At 39.2% G+C, this 17,393-nt stretch overlaps 1 protein-coding gene across 2 annotated transcripts in view; it reads right to left on the bottom strand.

The window, feature by feature from the left end:
* FSTL4 (follistatin like 4) overlaps positions 1 to 17,393 on the bottom strand; it is a 917,181-nt gene that overhangs the window by 543,095 nt on the left and 356,693 nt on the right. For both annotated transcript variants that reach the window (XM_075859960.1, XM_075859961.1), the window contains exon 4: positions 6,417 to 6,665. In XM_075859960.1, coding sequence (XP_075716075.1) covers positions 6,417 to 6,665 — 249 coding nt within the window. The remainder of the gene's footprint in view (positions 1 to 6,416; positions 6,666 to 17,393) is intronic.

The raw sequence follows: 17,393 nt of genomic DNA, 5'->3' as shown, positions 1-17,393 counted from the left end.
CTAGACTATAAGAAGGGCTCCTCCCTTCTACTCCCTGCCTGAGTATTGTTAGAACCCATGTTTGTATTGCAAATGGTCCCTTAGTTGTATCCTGCTCCCAGTGTTCCTGTGCCCTGTTACCCGTATCCTGTGATTTGTTTGTTCCTGAGCCTTTTCTAGTGTTGGAGTCATGTTGTGTCATCTGCTACGTCTGCTGTTACATACTGCGTCTGGTGTCACCTGCCACACCTGGTATTATCCACCATGTCTGGCGCTACCCGCCACGTCAAGTTCCATCTGTGCCAAAGCCTCTGCTACTCTCTAGACTTTCTCAGGTACCCCTGTGCTAAGAAATTTGCATAGACTTTGTATAGACTTCGGCATGGCCAGGTGCCACTCCGCTACAGCGGAGCGGCCTAGTGGGTCCACATACCCCTAGATCGAGACAAGTTACAAGCTGCTATCTCCATTATTGAATACTACTGATTTTCTGTTAAAAGAATGCTGAGCATCGTGGGAACTCAGATGACAGTTTCACAATTTCAAAAAAGTGCTTAGGCTTTGCGCAAACTGCAGATAAATCCCATACACAAGTTGTCATCAGAAGAAATTGTTTTACTCTCAATAGAATTAGCACAAAAATATTGCAACGTATTTTGAAGGTTGAGATTTAATGTGCTAAAATTTAAGTGAAGTTAAAGTGTACCTAACATTTCAGATGACTATCTATCTATCTATCTATCTATCTATCTATCTATCTATCTATCTATCTATCTATCTATCTATCTATCTATCTATCTATCTATCTTTCTATCTATCTATCTACCTATCTATCTAGAAGCAGCAGAAACATGGAGGACATTATACAGCAGTAATGAGCTGTGTAGCTGTGAATCCAGCACTGAGGTGAGATATAACTCTTACCATCAGCCTCTGTCTCCTCTCTGCTCCAGGTCTCCCTTCACTTCTCAATCAACTTCTATGGGAAGTGTATCAGTGCCGGTGTCTCTCCCTGCTCCCTCCTCCTGTTCCCCCCTTTCCTCTCCATAGACTTTAATGGGCAGCATCTGTGTCTCTCTCACTCTGCACCATCCTCCTGCTCCGTCCGCCATAGACTGTTTCCTCCTGCTCGCCCTAACGTCTCCATAATCTTCTATCAGAAGTGTATCTATGCCTCTTTCTCTCTCTGCTCCCTCCTCCTGCTCACCCTACCCTCTCCATAGACTTCTATTGGCAGTGCGTCTATGTATCTCCTCTCTCTGCTTCCTCCCCCTGCTCGCCTCTTCCCTCTTTAAAGACTTCTATGAACAGTGTTTCCTTGCCTCTCTATCACTCTGCTCTCTCTTCCTGCTCCTGCTCCATTCTCTATAGACTTCTATGGGCAGCGTGACTGTGTCTTTCTCTCCCTGCTCCCTAGTCCTGCTCCCTACTTTTCTCTCCATAGACTTTAAAGGCAGCATGTCTGTGTCTCTCTCTGCTCCTGCTCCCTTCTCCTGCTCAACCTCCTCTCTATGGGAAGGCTGTTGATAGACACCACCCCCCCCCCTTCCTGCAGTTTGTCTCCTCTGCTCTGTAGTGAAAGATAGATTTTGCTTGACAACAGGGAGTGGACAGCAGATTACAGGAAGGGAAACACCTAATCATAGTAACTTCACACAGAATTAGCATGGATAAAAAACAAAAATGTAACAGTTTGCAGCCAGAGACCAAAAAGCATCTAATTGGCAAAAACTATTTAAAACAATCAGCTGAGCGAGTGTGGGAGCATGGGAGTATGCATTGATTTGAAGTGTGCAGTGTCTTAAGTGTGATTTAAGATTCAGTGACTTTAGTTTGTCACTTTAGATTAAAGAGGCTCTGTTACCAGATTATAAGTGCCCTATCTCCTACATAATCTGATTGGTGCTGTAATGTAGATAACAACAGTGGTTTTTATTTTGAAAAATGATCATTTTTTAGCAAGTTATGAGCAATTTTAGATTTATGCTAATTACTTTCTTAATGACCAACTAGGCGTGTTTTTACTTTTTACCAACTGGATGTTGTAAAGAGAAGTTTATAGATAAATAGATGCCAGCAACAAAACTGAGAATAAGGAGTCACAACGCCACAAGTAATGGAGAAGATTACAAAACTTTATTGAAATTTAGAAACACAATGTTAAATAACACAGATTAAAAATAAGGATCTAAAATACCAGTGTGGTTGATTTGAAAAAGGTTATTTAACCACGAGTGTCCTACGTTTTGAAAAATTCAAATGAGCATATATGCCCCCAATGATAAACAAAGGCCGGTGTTAGTAATGCATCATCATAGCGTCTGTACATCTGGTGTGGAATAATATAGAAGTGGCAGCATTTAAGGACAGACAGTAAAAAAGAAGGTCCTAATGCCAATAGTGTCAGAAATAGAAAAAGACGCTAGATGGAAGCATGACCAAAAAACACTGGCGCAGATATAAAAATGAGTACACAAAAGGCGAGAAATATCCCGGCATATATAGTGCTATTTCGTCAGGCAGAAAAATGCCTTAACTGATAGGTATCAACGTGAACTTACCAATGGGAGTAAAGGTGATCAAACAGCCCACACAGTAGAGCCTGATGTGATTGCACCCCAAGAGAAGAGAAGTGTATGACGCTGACAGATCGGTGTCGTACACTTCTCATTGTTCCAACCCAGCTTGTTTCACTGCACATACAGTGTGATTGTGCAGTGAAAGAAGCTGGGCTGGAACAATGAGAAGTGTATGACGCTGATTGGTCAGAGTCATACACTCCTTCTGTATAATGCCCAGTTGGTAAAAAGTAAAAACACGCCCAGTTGTCCATTAAGAAAGAAATTAGCATAAATCTAAAACTGCTCATAACTTGTTCAAAAATGATCGTTTTTCAAAATAGAAACCACTGTTGTTATCTACATTACAGCGCCGATCAGATTATCTAGGAGATGGGGCACTTATAATCTGGTGACAGAGCCTCTTTAAGTCTCTTTAGAAGAAATTGTTGCTTTGGTGTTTAGTGTATTTTTTGTGCTTACAACGATATATTGATAGTTAAATCCCCATTAGACACAATGAACTACATTGCTGTCAATGCTATCCAGTGTACATCCTGTGCCATGTATCCTCTCCTTAACAGCCGTTTGGAAGCCCAGATTCTGGATTTAAGTGTGCATCTTTCAACACTGCTGGCAATTGATAAAATGGAGAAGAGTTTGCTGATCACTGAGCAAGTACTGACTGGGGCAGGTGTAAGGGAGGATGGTAGCAAATAGATTCAGCCTGTTGAGGCAGCTAGCTGGGTAACAAGTAGAAGAAATGAGGCGAATGAGGGGGACGTCAGTTCCGGGCTAGCACTGCTGCAGCTAGACACCTCTTCTAGCAACCAGGGGAATGTCTGCTCCACTAAGAAGGGGAATGGGAGCATAGGAAAAGCTAAACAAGTCCTGGTAGTGGGAGACTCTATTATTAGAGGAACAGATAGGGCAATATGTTACAAAGACAGGGAATACTGAACAGTTTGCTGTCTTCTGGATACTTGGGTTCGGCATATCATGGATTGGGTTAACAGATTATTGGATGGGGCTGGTGAAAACCCAGTGCTCATGGTGCACATTGGCACAAATGACAAAGTTAGAGGTAGGTGCAAGGTCCTAAAACATGAATTCAGGGACTTGGGTAACAAGCTCAGGGCAAGGACCTCAAATGTAGCATTTTCAGAAATACTGTTGGTACCACGAACGACACTAGAGAGACAGCGGGAGATTAGGGAGGTGAACAAGTGGCTAAAGAATTAGTGTAGGAAGGAGGGGTTTGGGTTCTTGGAGAACTGGGATGACTTTTCTGTTGGCTACAGACTCTACGGTAGGGATGGCTGCACCTAAATGAGAAGGGTGCAGCTGTGTTGGGGGAAAAGATGGCTAGAAGGTTGGAGGAGTGTTCAAACTAGGGAATGGGGGAAGGCAATAACTTTATAGGAGGGTGAGGACAGTGTAGCTAGTGAGCTGGGGCTGAGAAATTAACATGGGGTGGAATAGAGAAATAAGTTAGAACATTTAATAGGAATAAGAAGAAAAGTGGTACGGATAAACATATAAAGTGCATGTATACTAATGCCTGAAGCCTCAATAACAAGATTGAGGAAATAGAGTTGATAATGCTGGAAGAGAATTGTGACATAGTGGGGATAAGTGAGACATGGTTGGATGATAGCTATGACTGATCTGTTAATATGCAGGGTTACAGTCTGTTTAGAAATGATCGTACTAATAAGAAAGGGGGAGGGGCGTTCTGCAGGAATTAAGTACCGTGATAGACAGACCCTTATTTCTGATATTTAAGGATTCTATCATGACTGGGTCTGTCCCATAGGACTGGCACATAGCAAATGTGATGCTAATATTCATAAAAGGGTCGGAAACTATAGACCTGTAAATTTAACCTCCGTCGTGGGTAAAATATTTGAGGGTTTTCTAAGAGATGCTATTCTCAATGCAAATAAACTGTTAATGCAGCATCAGCATGGGTTTATGAGGGATCAGTTCTGTCAAACCAATCATATTAGCTTCTATGAGGAGGTAAGTTCTAGACTGGATCTGGGTAAGGCTGTGGATGTGGTACTTCTAGACTTTTTCATGTGATACTGTGCCACATAAAAGGTTGGTATATAAAATGAAAATGCTGGGACTGGGGGAAAATATGTGTAATTGGGTTAACAACTGGCTCAGTAATAGAAAACAGAGGGTGGTTAATAACGGTACATCCTCAGTGGGTCGCAGTGGGGTTCCACAGGGGTCAGTATTGGGCCCTCTTCTTTTTAATATGTTTATAAATAACCTTGTAGAGGGTTTACAGAGTATAATTCAGTATTTGAAGATGATACTAAGCTCTGTAAAGTACACAACACAGAGGAGGATAATGTAAGGGTATGTTCACACGGCAGCGTCCGTAACGGCTGAAATTACGGTGATGTTTTCAGGAGAAAACATCCCCGTAATTTCAGCCATAACGTCATGTGCAGGCGCTTGAACGCCATTATGGACGTAATTGGCGCTGCTTTTCATTGGAGTCAATGAATAACGGCTCCAATTACGCCCCAAGAAGTGACAGGTCACTTCTTTGACGCGGGCGTCTATTTACGCGCCGTCATTTGACAGCGGCGCGTAAATATACGCCTCGTGTGAACAGACAAACGTCAGCCCATTGCTTTCAATGGGCAGATGTTTGTCAACGCTTTCAAGCCGCATTTTTCGGACGTAATTCGGGGCAAAAACGCCCGAATTACGTCCGTAATTAGTGTGTGTGTGAACATACCCTAATACTACAGAGGGATTTGGGGGAAGCTGGAGGTTTGGGTAGAGAAATGGAAAATGACGTTTAATGTGGATAAATGTAAAGGTTATGCACTTGGGCTGGGGAAACAAATTTTACAATTATGAATTAAATGGTAAAACACTGAGTAAAACTACTACTGAAAAGGATTTGGGCATATTGGTGGACATTACATTTACCTTTAGCAACCAGTACCAGGCATCTGCTGCTACGGCAAAGAAAACCATGGGATGCATCAAAAGTGGCATAGATGCTCGCGACAATAACATAGTTTTGCCTCTCTACAAATCTCAGACAACATATGGAAGATTGTGTACAATTTTGGGTACCTGTGTATAAGAAGGACATGGCTGAACAAGAACGGGTGCAAAGAAGGGCGACCAAGGTAATTAAGGGAACAGGCGAATTGCAGCATCAAGATGGGTTATCAAACCTGGGGCTATTCAGTTTAGAAAAAAGACGGCTTAGGGGCGATCTAATTACAAATATATTATTGGACAGTACAGAGATCTTTCTAATAATATTTTTACACCTAGGCCTATAACAAGGACATGCGGTCATCCCCTCCGTCTATAGGAAAAAAATGTTTCACCACCATCACAGACGGGGATTCTTTACTGTGAGAGCAGTGTGACTATGGAACACTCTGCCACAAGATGTTGTGATGGTTGATTCTTTGAACAAGTTGAAGAAGGGTTTTGATGCCTTTCTTGAAAAATATAATATTACAGGTTATGAGTACTAGATTCTGGAGATGGGACGTTGATCCAGGAATTTATTCTGAGTCAGAGAGGAATTTTTTCCTTAATGAGACAATTGGCATCAACCTCATGGGGGCTTTGCCTTCCTCTGGATTAACATGGTAGGATTATAGATTGACTTGATGGACCTGTGTCCTTTTTCAACCTTAATATCTATGTAACTATGATTTATATCAGGTATACAGTTAGATCAGCATAAGTTGTTTGAAAAGTAGGTATCCATTTAAGTTTCAAGTTTACAATCCTGAATCCACGTCGCGTTTCTACTGATGCTTGTAAACCAGTTATACATCTATATTTTAGTTTATAAACATCTATTTAACATCAATATGCGTGTCTTACCTTTGAAGAAACAGTCTTTACTGTGCACAATGTATATTTTCTTTCCATGTAAGCAGGAAGCCCGGTGAAGTTCACAATGGTTTTCATAAAACTTGCCATCAGATCCACAGACTGGCATATATCTAGGCTTGCATTTCTCCACACACACGCACTCTGGAAGGTCAGATTTTAGACTAATAATGCATCTTCTTCCTTGTCCACAGTATTTCAGTTCACAAGGGGAGGAACGTTTCTCTTCTTTATCATTCACTACAAAAATAAGAAGAGGGAACAGTCAACACATTGTGGTGCCCTTTTCATTGTTTCTCTTGTTAGTTTAGTATTCTGCATGTTGACACAGAATTACTATAATGATTTCTACTTTTTAATAAAACATAAACAATTAAGACAGCATATACTACATATTTATCAAAGAAAATTATAATTAATAGGTATTTCTGAGATAACTGCTACAGTTATATAACGAAAATTGTTGTCCAAGTCAGAAAGCATAGCAAATGATAACTTTTTTTTAATTATTTATTTATTTATGTTTTAAATTTTTTTTATACATTATTTTTCACAGATTTTCAGATAGAACAACAAAAAGTATGCTTCACTATTTATCCATATAAAAATTGACAAAAAGAATAAAGAGGAATTCATTGAGATGTGAAGAGGCTTGCGAAGAGTTATGTCAAGGTTAGCTAAAGACATAAGACAATTGTCAGCCTAATGCTTGTAGAGCTATTTTGCCCAAAATTTTCTAAGGTTAGGCTCACGCTGTGTTCGAGCATTACGTTTTGCAAGAATGTTTGAGATATGCAGTCGAATGTGCGCCCCAGATGTATGCCATTGATTCCAATTGGAAATTACATGTATATTTTTTTTTCTGCAAACAGTTACATTGAAAGGCATATTTTTTCCATAAAGTTGACACTGATGGTATTAATATATACCGGCCAAACAATTCCAAAAGGGTGTTATAAAGGGTCTGTTTGGCTAATTAAAGTCTATGGGTTAGCTAGAGATATACATCAGGATTTCCTGGCATATATGCTAAATTAAGTGCCCAAACACATTGTGAAACTAGTCTTAGCTGTTAAACTCTTCTCTTTCCCAATGCCTGCTTTCCCCACAATGTCCCCATAGCTGCCCCAACATAGCATAATGCTCCCCATAGCTGCCCCCACACAGCATAATGCCCCCCTCCATCCCATACACAGTATAATGCCCCCTCCCTCCCATACACAGTATAATGCCCCCAGATGTACGGACCAAATAGAAAAATAATAACATACATACTTACCTATCCCCGTTCCCACGACAGCTGTAGGATCTTTTGCCTCCTCTGCACTGTGCTCAGTGTGCTGTAAGCGACTCGGCGAAGCCAGGTGCGATGTAGTGACATTATCGCGTCTGTCTGCACCGAGTCACTCACATCACACAGACCAGAGGAAGAGAAGGATCATCCACCTGGCGGGGGAACAGGGATAGGTAAGTATGTATGTTATTATTTTTCTATTAGGTTCGTACATATGGGGGCATTATACTGTTTATGGAAAGGAGATGGGGGCATTATGCTGTGTATGGGAGGGCGGGCATTATAGCTACGCCACTAATCACTCACATCTCCTTCATCAGTCTTCTGGCTGTGGGCGGAGCTAACTGACGGTTGGGCTGTGGGCGGAACTCTATGTGAGCTTTCAACACACCATGTCATTCTCGGTTATATAATAGAATGTCTTATTATATACTTGCATAGCTAAGTTAGATGAGATCTTCCAATTAAACCCCTTTGGTTAATTGTTCAGATCATTATACTCCACTGAAGTCTGTTTGTCTTATAGTAAGATGACAACAAACAGATCAATAAGGAGTACTAGGATTATTTTTCAATCAAATACTTTAACTATTTCCAATTAAATAATTAACTCCTTTAGTTCATGTGAATTATTAATGGGGTTGTCCGGGATTTGAAAAACATGGTTGCTTTCTTTCAAAAATAGCGCCACACATCTCCACAGGTTGTGGGTGGTATTACAGCTCTTACGCATTTACTTTCTAAACACAAGTCATGGAAAGGAGTGGTATTGTTTCACAAAGAAAGTAGCCATGTTTTTTCTAATCCTGGACAACCGCTTTAAGGGTCAAAATTGTAATGTATACATAGCAATGACAAACTCTGCTGCATGTGAACATCTGAATTACAGAAATGTTGATAATCAAAGATTGGGCTGTACAATGCCCTAACAAATATTTTCTAACCAGAAAAAAGCAGGTAATAAGAATTATTTTAAAGGGGTTTTTCATTCCGGACAAATATTATTTTGTTAGAATCCTCCATCGGCAATATGCTGATCGAGGGGTGTCTTGTTGCTTTGACCCCCACCAATTAGCTGTATACTGGGGAAGAACCTGGCAGAAAATGTAACATTTTCCTACAGTGCCACCACAGGTGACATGAAGCATTACACATTTCTCTTATTGGACTATCTGTGTAATGTATTCAAGTGACAAATTCTCCATAGTGAGAGACACTTTTCTGTAGACATTATTTACAAATGGATGAGGATACTGAACAGTTATTAACTGAGAATGCTCTAATAGGTTATTTGAAAATGGGCATTAATTTTAACATAGTTGTTGTGGGTAAATTAATATAATTCAAGGTCTTACTCCTCTAAACTGCTATCTTGTCTATGCAAACATGGTGACAAGGACATTTCTGCCACAATAAAGTATCTTCCATAAACATTGGGATAAAGCATTTATCTTAGCATTTATGGCTACATAGTACCATTAAAAATTGGGTTTTGAACGTATGATTAACACGACCGATGTGCCACTCGGGCAGCTATTAACGGCACCCGAGTGGCTTTGATAGTCTTCACGGACCCATTCACTTTAGCGGGTGAACCGTGTCCTATCTTTCCATGGATCACTGACGGGACACGGCCGGCGCACACTGTCATTTGCATGAGGCATTAATGACTGCAATATAACTAATTATGATAATTAATAATAATGAAAATAATAAACAATGCATTTATTATATGTCATACATATGTGAGCAGGCAATCTAGGAGATATACTTCTAGGAGACACCCTACAGTGTCATAAGCACTCTTTTGCAATAAATAACCTGCAGGATTTTCTTCAGTTCAATAAATCCAGGTATTCTTCAGACATCTGTTCATCAATAAAGTTAAATATGCTCAATCTGGGCTCTTATGAGTTGCCGTTTATTTAATATCTGTATTTAAAGGCTCAAGTTAAATTGTGTCATACTTCAAACTAATATACAAAGCTTTCAAATTGGAAACATATGTGGAGGATATATCTGAAAGAATTCCAAAGATTGTGCTATGATATATTATAAAAGAATACTACCAAATTGGACAGAAAGCAGCTTGATGACATTGAGAGTTAAAAAAGCAGATAATATTTTATCCTGGATATTTCCTCCTGGAAATGTGTGAATAGATTGACAACTGGGCGATAGCACTCCCCTTTTCGATAGAGTGTACTCCTTCACACTCTGACACTGTTAGCACTGATTGGACAGTGTAAAGGAACACATCCTATTAAGGCCCTATTCACATCACGTTTTGGCCCTACGTTTAGCGAGTATGTTAGGTATCCATTGTCCTTTTGGCCTCCGTTTGGCTCCCTCTTATACATCGGTATCCAGAAAAAAAAACTGCATACGTTAAACACATACTTTTCTTAACATGGTAGCCTATGGGTGATGGATGTCACTTTATGGCATATGTCAAAGGCATCCGTTACCCGAATACATCATGAGACAGATGTCATTATATCCAATGGGCAACGGATGCGTTAAACAAATACTTAACAATGGTATCCGTCAACCATAGGCAATAATAATATCCGTTTAATGGCTAGTTCATAAAAACGGTCAAGAAAGTTCATGACGTTTCAGTTAAATAAATACCATAATAACCTATGGTGATGGATGCAACTGTTAGGCATCTGTCATAGTCTACAATTAACCCATACATCAAAAGCGTTTCCCATCGTATACATAAAATATAGGCCAAAAAACGTGATTTGAACATAGTGTTACAAGGGGAATACTGGTGCCCAGTTGCCAAATTATCAATTATTTATTATTGTTTCTAACATTTCCAAGAGGAATAACAGAGGTAGAACACAACACAGAGCTCTAAGATTCTTCAGAATTATTATTTAACGGTGAATTCAAGTATTTATTTAAATAGACATATCAGGAGAGCTGACAGGTCCACTTTAAAGGGGCTCTGTATATATTTTCAGTATATAAGTAAGGCTTATACTAACATGTCCTGTAACTGTTTATTTGTACTTTGTGTAACAATTCAGTCCTCTAGCAATAACCTCAGGGACTGCTACTTTTGAGAGAAGGGGCAGTGTTTGTTTGGGCTCTGATTACATTAGTGTTGTATCCCATTCCATTGGCGTTCTGGTGTTTTTGACAGTATGAATATTAAGTGTTATTCTTGTCGTCAAAAACACTAGAACCCTGACAGAAACTTGAGAGCCCCATCATAATTGGCTCTTTTAGAAAATTGATCCATTAAGCTGGTCATGGCTCTTTAAACAATGTAAGCCATAACAGTAGTGTGAAAAGAGCCCTACCTACACAAATCTATATAACCTGCATACATGCATACAATAGCATGCATACAATAGCAGCCTATAAGGATGCACATAAGTAAATGATGCCCTCTTCCCTGACAGTCATGACCCTTGCGACCACTTCAGGAAAGCTAAGCTAATCATTGTATTACCTCGCAATCATTTTTTTTATTATTCATTAATTGAATGTTTTGAGATTAACATTATATTTTTCACCTTTTCCACCCAAACATACTAGACTACCAGTTTGTGACTTTCTTTGCTGCAATTTTGTAGGATTTGTCGGCGTGATTTCACACTGAGTGTAGGTCTGGGAACCTCAAACGGGCAATAGGGCAGATTTATTATTGTCTTAAAGTTAGACAGCTTAAAACTCACCAGGCATGTTCGACATTTTATCTTTCTTACATCTTTCTTGGTTGGCTTACTTTAGACCAATATTTTGCTCAAAATTTTTTGCCAATTTTGGTGCACTTTGGAGTGAGCCAAAACCCATTTTTTACTAAGCCACTCCCCCTTTTCTAGACACTTTTAGAAACTGTCTCGGTAGATGCAAAAAGTGTCTAAAACTAGAAATAAATTTTGGCGCAAGGAATGAAAGTACATTTTTGGGCACAAATTTAAGTGGTTAGTGTTAGGGGATACATGTGTGATTGCTGGGAGTCCGATCGCTGGGACCCCCAGTGATGAGTGCTCGACCAGTGCCCCATTAATTTCTATGGAGCTGTCAGAGACAGAAGTTCCATAGAAATGAATGGAGCGCTGGCGGAGCCTGCGCACCAGTACTCTATTCCCACTGAGAACTTTGCGGGACTTTCAGTACCCCGTTCTCCTCATCGCTGTGGGTCCCAAAGGTCGAATCCCCAGCGATCACACATGTATTCAGTATCTTGTGGATAGGGGATACATGTGTTTTGTGGGCAAACCCCTTTAAGCCAGAATTCTAGTGCTTTTAGTTTAGTAAATCTCCCCCAGTGACTGTAACTCTTGACCCTTTTCCTGCAATGTCAGGCAGTGTGCACATGTCTGGCTGCTGAGTATGAGTGTCTCCTACTCTCTGCTCTTTTGCCTGTTGCAATCTCCAACTGGCGCCAATCCCACACTTGACCGAGTGCTGACGTTACCATTGTCCCTGCCAGTTTGGCATGGCAAAGGAGTCATGTTCAATACAAATAGGAAGTAAACCTACTGCGCGCACACTGTTTGACTATGCAAAAACACCAGCACTTGCTATTGCTGGTAAAAGTATTTTACTTTTATTGGCCACATAGTGTAAATACAGGTTCGGCCAGTGGTTTACCAGCCAGGTGGCCACCCTAGGTGTAGGGTAAATTATAGCACCATATTGCAAGATGAAACAACATATAATATTAAAAATGGAGAGGTAAATAAGCAGGGAGAAAAAAGGACAAAGTAGTCATTTATTTCTATATATTGCATTAAGGAAGGCTCATAAACCGGAAATAGCTGTGTGCAAGGTGAAATATACGAGTCTATAATTTTATGTTGTGCGTGTGCTATGCACCAGTGGCTCTAAATGTAGTCATAGTTATACAATGATGAAAAAGAATGATTTCCATTGCTCTATCCATATGTTAAATGAGATATAAACCTCATGTATATAGCAAGTAGTGTTGTAGCTTACAGTCCTCTATTGCAGTACTTGTAGGTTCTTTCATTCCACCATAGCATTGGCTTTCTATCAAGGTCAAAAAAATTAAAATGTCGTTTATGTCCAGATAGATGTTTATGTTAGAAGAATATGTGCAGATCTAAGGTTAATGGGGGACCAACAAAGGTCCCTAGATTTCAGATGTCCGGTAAAATGAGTTTGAATTGTGCTGTAATTTGTTATGCTAGAAGCATCTAGCAGCAGCTTGTCTCCCTCTTCCTTTTGAGAGTGTCGCTCAGCAGAGGAAGTCAGGGCGAGATAACTGTTCAAAGTCCAAGAGATCTTTAGTATGTCACATACATTTTAAATATTTATAAAGAAAATATGAGATTGAAATTCTTCAAGATACTAGATAGATAACCACTCTGAAGCGGTATGATAAAAGACATTTATTGCATACCCATAAGACTCATGAGGACCAGACTAAAGGTTATTTTCCTCTTGATGCCCATTAGAACCTAGCATCAGGGTGATGAAGTAAAAAAGTCACCCATGTCTGCAAGCATCATGGACGGACACAGTGGATCATAAATGTCTCCCATAAATGTCTTTTGTCTTAAAGGGGTATTTTCAACCTAGACATGTATGGCATATCCACAGAATATGCCATAAATGTATGATAGATACAAGTTTTAGCTCTGGGACCCACAACTATTTCTAGAACGGGGATCACCTGACCCTGGTTTCACCTGGTGATGGACAAATGAAGAGGGGACTGCAATTTCTCTATTCTGTTCTATGGGAGTTACAGAAATAGCCGAGCCCCGCCAGAAGTAAGTCCAGCGTATTAATGAGATACCGATAACTCTGCCCACTCCCGTTAGCTCCACCCACTCTCAGTGATTGACAGATGTCTCCCTATCAATGTCTATATCTGACAATCAGCGGAGAGTCGGCGGAGATAGCAGATAGTGGGAGGTTCTAGTGGCAGCTCTTAAATACACCGGACTCATCTTCGTCAGGACTGTATGGGCCCTGCATGTAAGTTCTCAGAAACGGCTTTACTTAAGCAAATAAGTGAGAGACTACTGAAATCAGCGTGACTGTCACTACATTATGCTGTCCTCAGGAGCAGCATAATGTAGATGACAAGTTCCATTTAAGCTTAAAGGCTATGAAAACTTTTGATGCCGTTTTTGTTATTTTTATATAATGTATGTGTTTTTGCATACGTAATAATACGTTTTCTAATATAGTTTTTTTTGTTTCATTTTTTCTTTAGTATCCACTATATATAGAAGCTGCATAACGCCGCTGAAAGCCAGCGCCTCATTTGTGCCTCTAACACTGATTGTAACTCTGAGGCCGATCTCATCTAAGTTGATCAAAAACATGCAATAAAACATACATAACATAAAAAAATACTGGTGTCCCTACTATGCCAGTTAGATTTTTTGCAGATATAATTTTTTTAAGGTGAATGTCGCAAAATGATAGAAGATTTAGGTTTCTGAATGTCTGGTGTTAGTAGATGTGAGCCAAATTAAGAATGCTGCCAAACCAGGTGCAAGGCAGACAAATCTCAGAGACAGAGGTGAGGGATGAATCTGGCAAGAAAAATACCTGAAACAGAATGATCGCCAAAATCCTGCAGCAGGAAAGCAGCAAGTGTAAAATGGTTCCACTTGGGGCAGAGGGGAACTGAAATCAAAGCTCAGTATAGCAGAGTTTTTGGCTCAGGGATAGAAACAATGTGTATGGCTCATTGGTCTGCACTGCTTCTAAATCCATTAACATATTTTTATGCCTATTGGTTTTGGCTTTGTGAAATATAAAATAACTCAAGGGAAGACTGTTGTGCCTTACCTTCTGCCTAGATCACAGGTGTTCTGGTGACTTTGAGCTTTGACTTTGGATAAAGATGGCAGGTGTTCCACACTTGCACTACTCATCTATTTCTCTCTTCAAATTAGTTCATAAATAACTGCCATCCATCCATATCTTCTTGGGGTCTTATGCACACAGGTTGTATATGAAGCCTGTTTGGTGGCATATGGAGTGCCTACGGTTCTGTACTACAAAAACTGTAGCCACTCTTTTTACCACCTTATGGTGCCTCCATATGGCATCTTATTACGGAGGTATTCCACCTAGAAGCAATGCAGGGAGAATACTTCCATTAAAGTGAAAAAAAAAATTCTGTAGAATTCTGTACCAATCTGAGAGAAATAAAGCTTTGGTATGCCTTTGTATGAAAAAGGCATACAGAGGTACAATATGGGCCAATAGACTTGAAGGTGTTTTTCTAGTTCGTTTGAGAGGTAGAAGCATTAAGCCAGCACTTTGTGGGTACATCAATTATCTTATTCTAATCACCAATGGTTTAAGAACCTAGTACAGGAGGTGATGTTAGCTGGTTATGTCATATGGATAGAATTGACCTACCCAGCTATTGATTCGTAAATGCTGGGATCATTTTCCTACTACTTAAATAATCGGAGTCATTGAAACCGCTTGGATGAGTGGTGAAACATCTTGAAGATTTAGAGAAAAATCCAGTTTTGAATTACCACCACTCCATATGACATGTCCTTGACATATTTTTTGCGATTATCATCTTTTGTTTACACATATAAGGTCTTTTGAGGCCTTTTTAAATCTGGCTAATCTGGGAATCTGTATTCCCAAATCTCTGGATTTCATGTAAGCATTTATGATTAATATAAAAAAACATTTAAACTTTATGGCAACGATAACTTTTTTTTTAAAGAATTTGTCAATGTGTGTAAAAATGAGTTGAGTGAGGGATACGAGACCCTTAGAGGAGCTTCTGCATTCAAATCATTGGGTCATTTTTAGCTTCCAAGATTAAACACAGAACCGGGATATATCTCTCTAATTAAACGATCCCCTTGTCAACATTTGCTTCATGTTATTAAAACTAAATGAATTCTCCACTCCTACAAGGATTATAAAAAAAACTGTAATGGAAGATGTAATCAAGTGTAGAAAGCAGCTAAGCGTTTGCAGTATTTATGAGGCCAACTACACTACATGAAAAAGATATAATGCATTTAATTTAATAGTCATAAAGGAAGTCATTTAGCCAGGTTAAAAACTGATCATCAAGGCATTTTTCGGTACTAATGAATTGTACGGAACAAGGCAACAACCTGTTATTTGCTATAATGACTTTAACAATCACGGTAACGATATATTTGTCTTATTGGAAAAGGTCCTTTAATTAGAGTACAATTCTAAAAATATTAACAGAGGATTTTGTGTATTAAGGGTAAACATAAATAAGACTTGAAGAGGTTTTCCAGGATTTTACATTGATGTCCTAGCCTTATCCTGTTGCTGTTAACCCTTTAACGACCAGGCCTGTTTGGGCTTTAATGACCAAACCATTTTTATTTTTTTTCATCCTCACATTTCACATTATTTTTTCATTGATGTAACTGTATGAGGGTTTGTTATTTGCGGTATGAGTTGTATTTTTCAATGGCACCATGTTGGGGTTCATATAATTTATTGATTTAGCATTCATTAAGTTTTTTTGGGCAGGGAATATAAAAAAAAAACAGCACTTATGCCATTGTTTTTTTGCATTGTTTTCATGTTAACTGTATTCTACAGGTCGGTACACATGCAACAATACCAAATATGTATAGTTTTTTTTACATTTTAGTACTTTATGTTTTAGTGAAACAAAGAGTTTTTCCAGGATTTTACATTGATGACATACATCTATCATACATTTTTCTTACCCTGAGCGAAAAAAATGAGGACAAGGAGTCACAGCGCCACAAATAATAGAAATAAGTACAACATTTTATTCAATACAAAATCATACACGACACAAATAGTTAAAAACAATAGCAAGGATCTTAAATACCATATAAGTGTGGACCATTCAAAGATAATAATGTTGCCACGAGTATGCTGTATTAAGCACACAATTGAACATGTGTGCGCCCGGCAGTAACAAAAACACCTAAGTCAGTGATGTATCATCGTAGTGTCTCACTTATGCTATAGTTTATAGTTCATAAAAGTTAAATGAATTGCCAAAAAGGCCCTAGTATCATCAGTAAGAAGCAAAAGAGACACTAGGAAAAAACATCACACCGAACATAAGCTACTGCCTTAACCGGTTAAGGACTAGGCTGTTTTACAGCTAAATGACCAGAGCAAATGTCACAATTTTGCTATGCGCTTCTTTAGATGACTATAACTCTGCAGGTGAATAAAGTTCATCTTTGAATTTTACACTGTTTTTAAAGAACAGATAGGGCTTTGTTTTAGTGGCATTTGTCAGTATATATCATTTTTATTTTTTTCTCTAAAGTGGGCAAAATTGGAAAAAAATGCAAGAATTTTGCAATTGCGTCAGTTTATGCCAGCATTTTTCACACACAGTATTTACCACGGACAAAATTCATCTCTTTTCACATTCTTCCACTTCTCCCGTGCATGGGGATACCAAATATGTGTGCCTTATTCCATGTGCGGGCATGTGCCAGGGCTTGGCATAAAAGGAGGCTTTTTGGCCTTTTCGGTCCAGGAATTCTGCATTTGATTTTATAGCCGCATACTGTTTTCTGGGTGGCGTAATGCTGCTGAAACATTAGAATCACCCTATGTATGACTTCATTCACACAAGTAGACCCCACAAGGTTTCCTTCAAGGGGTTTATCATATTTTTATCAAGTCCAGTTTTCTTCTGAAAGTTTCTTGAATAA

Source organism: Rhinoderma darwinii, chromosome 3 (assembly GCF_050947455.1).
Source record: "Rhinoderma darwinii isolate aRhiDar2 chromosome 3, aRhiDar2.hap1, whole genome shotgun sequence".
Taxonomy (NCBI): Eukaryota; Metazoa; Chordata; class Amphibia; order Anura; family Rhinodermatidae; genus Rhinoderma; species Rhinoderma darwinii.
Note: the sequence above shows the minus strand (reverse complement) of the source record. Positions and strands in the feature narration are given on the sequence as shown.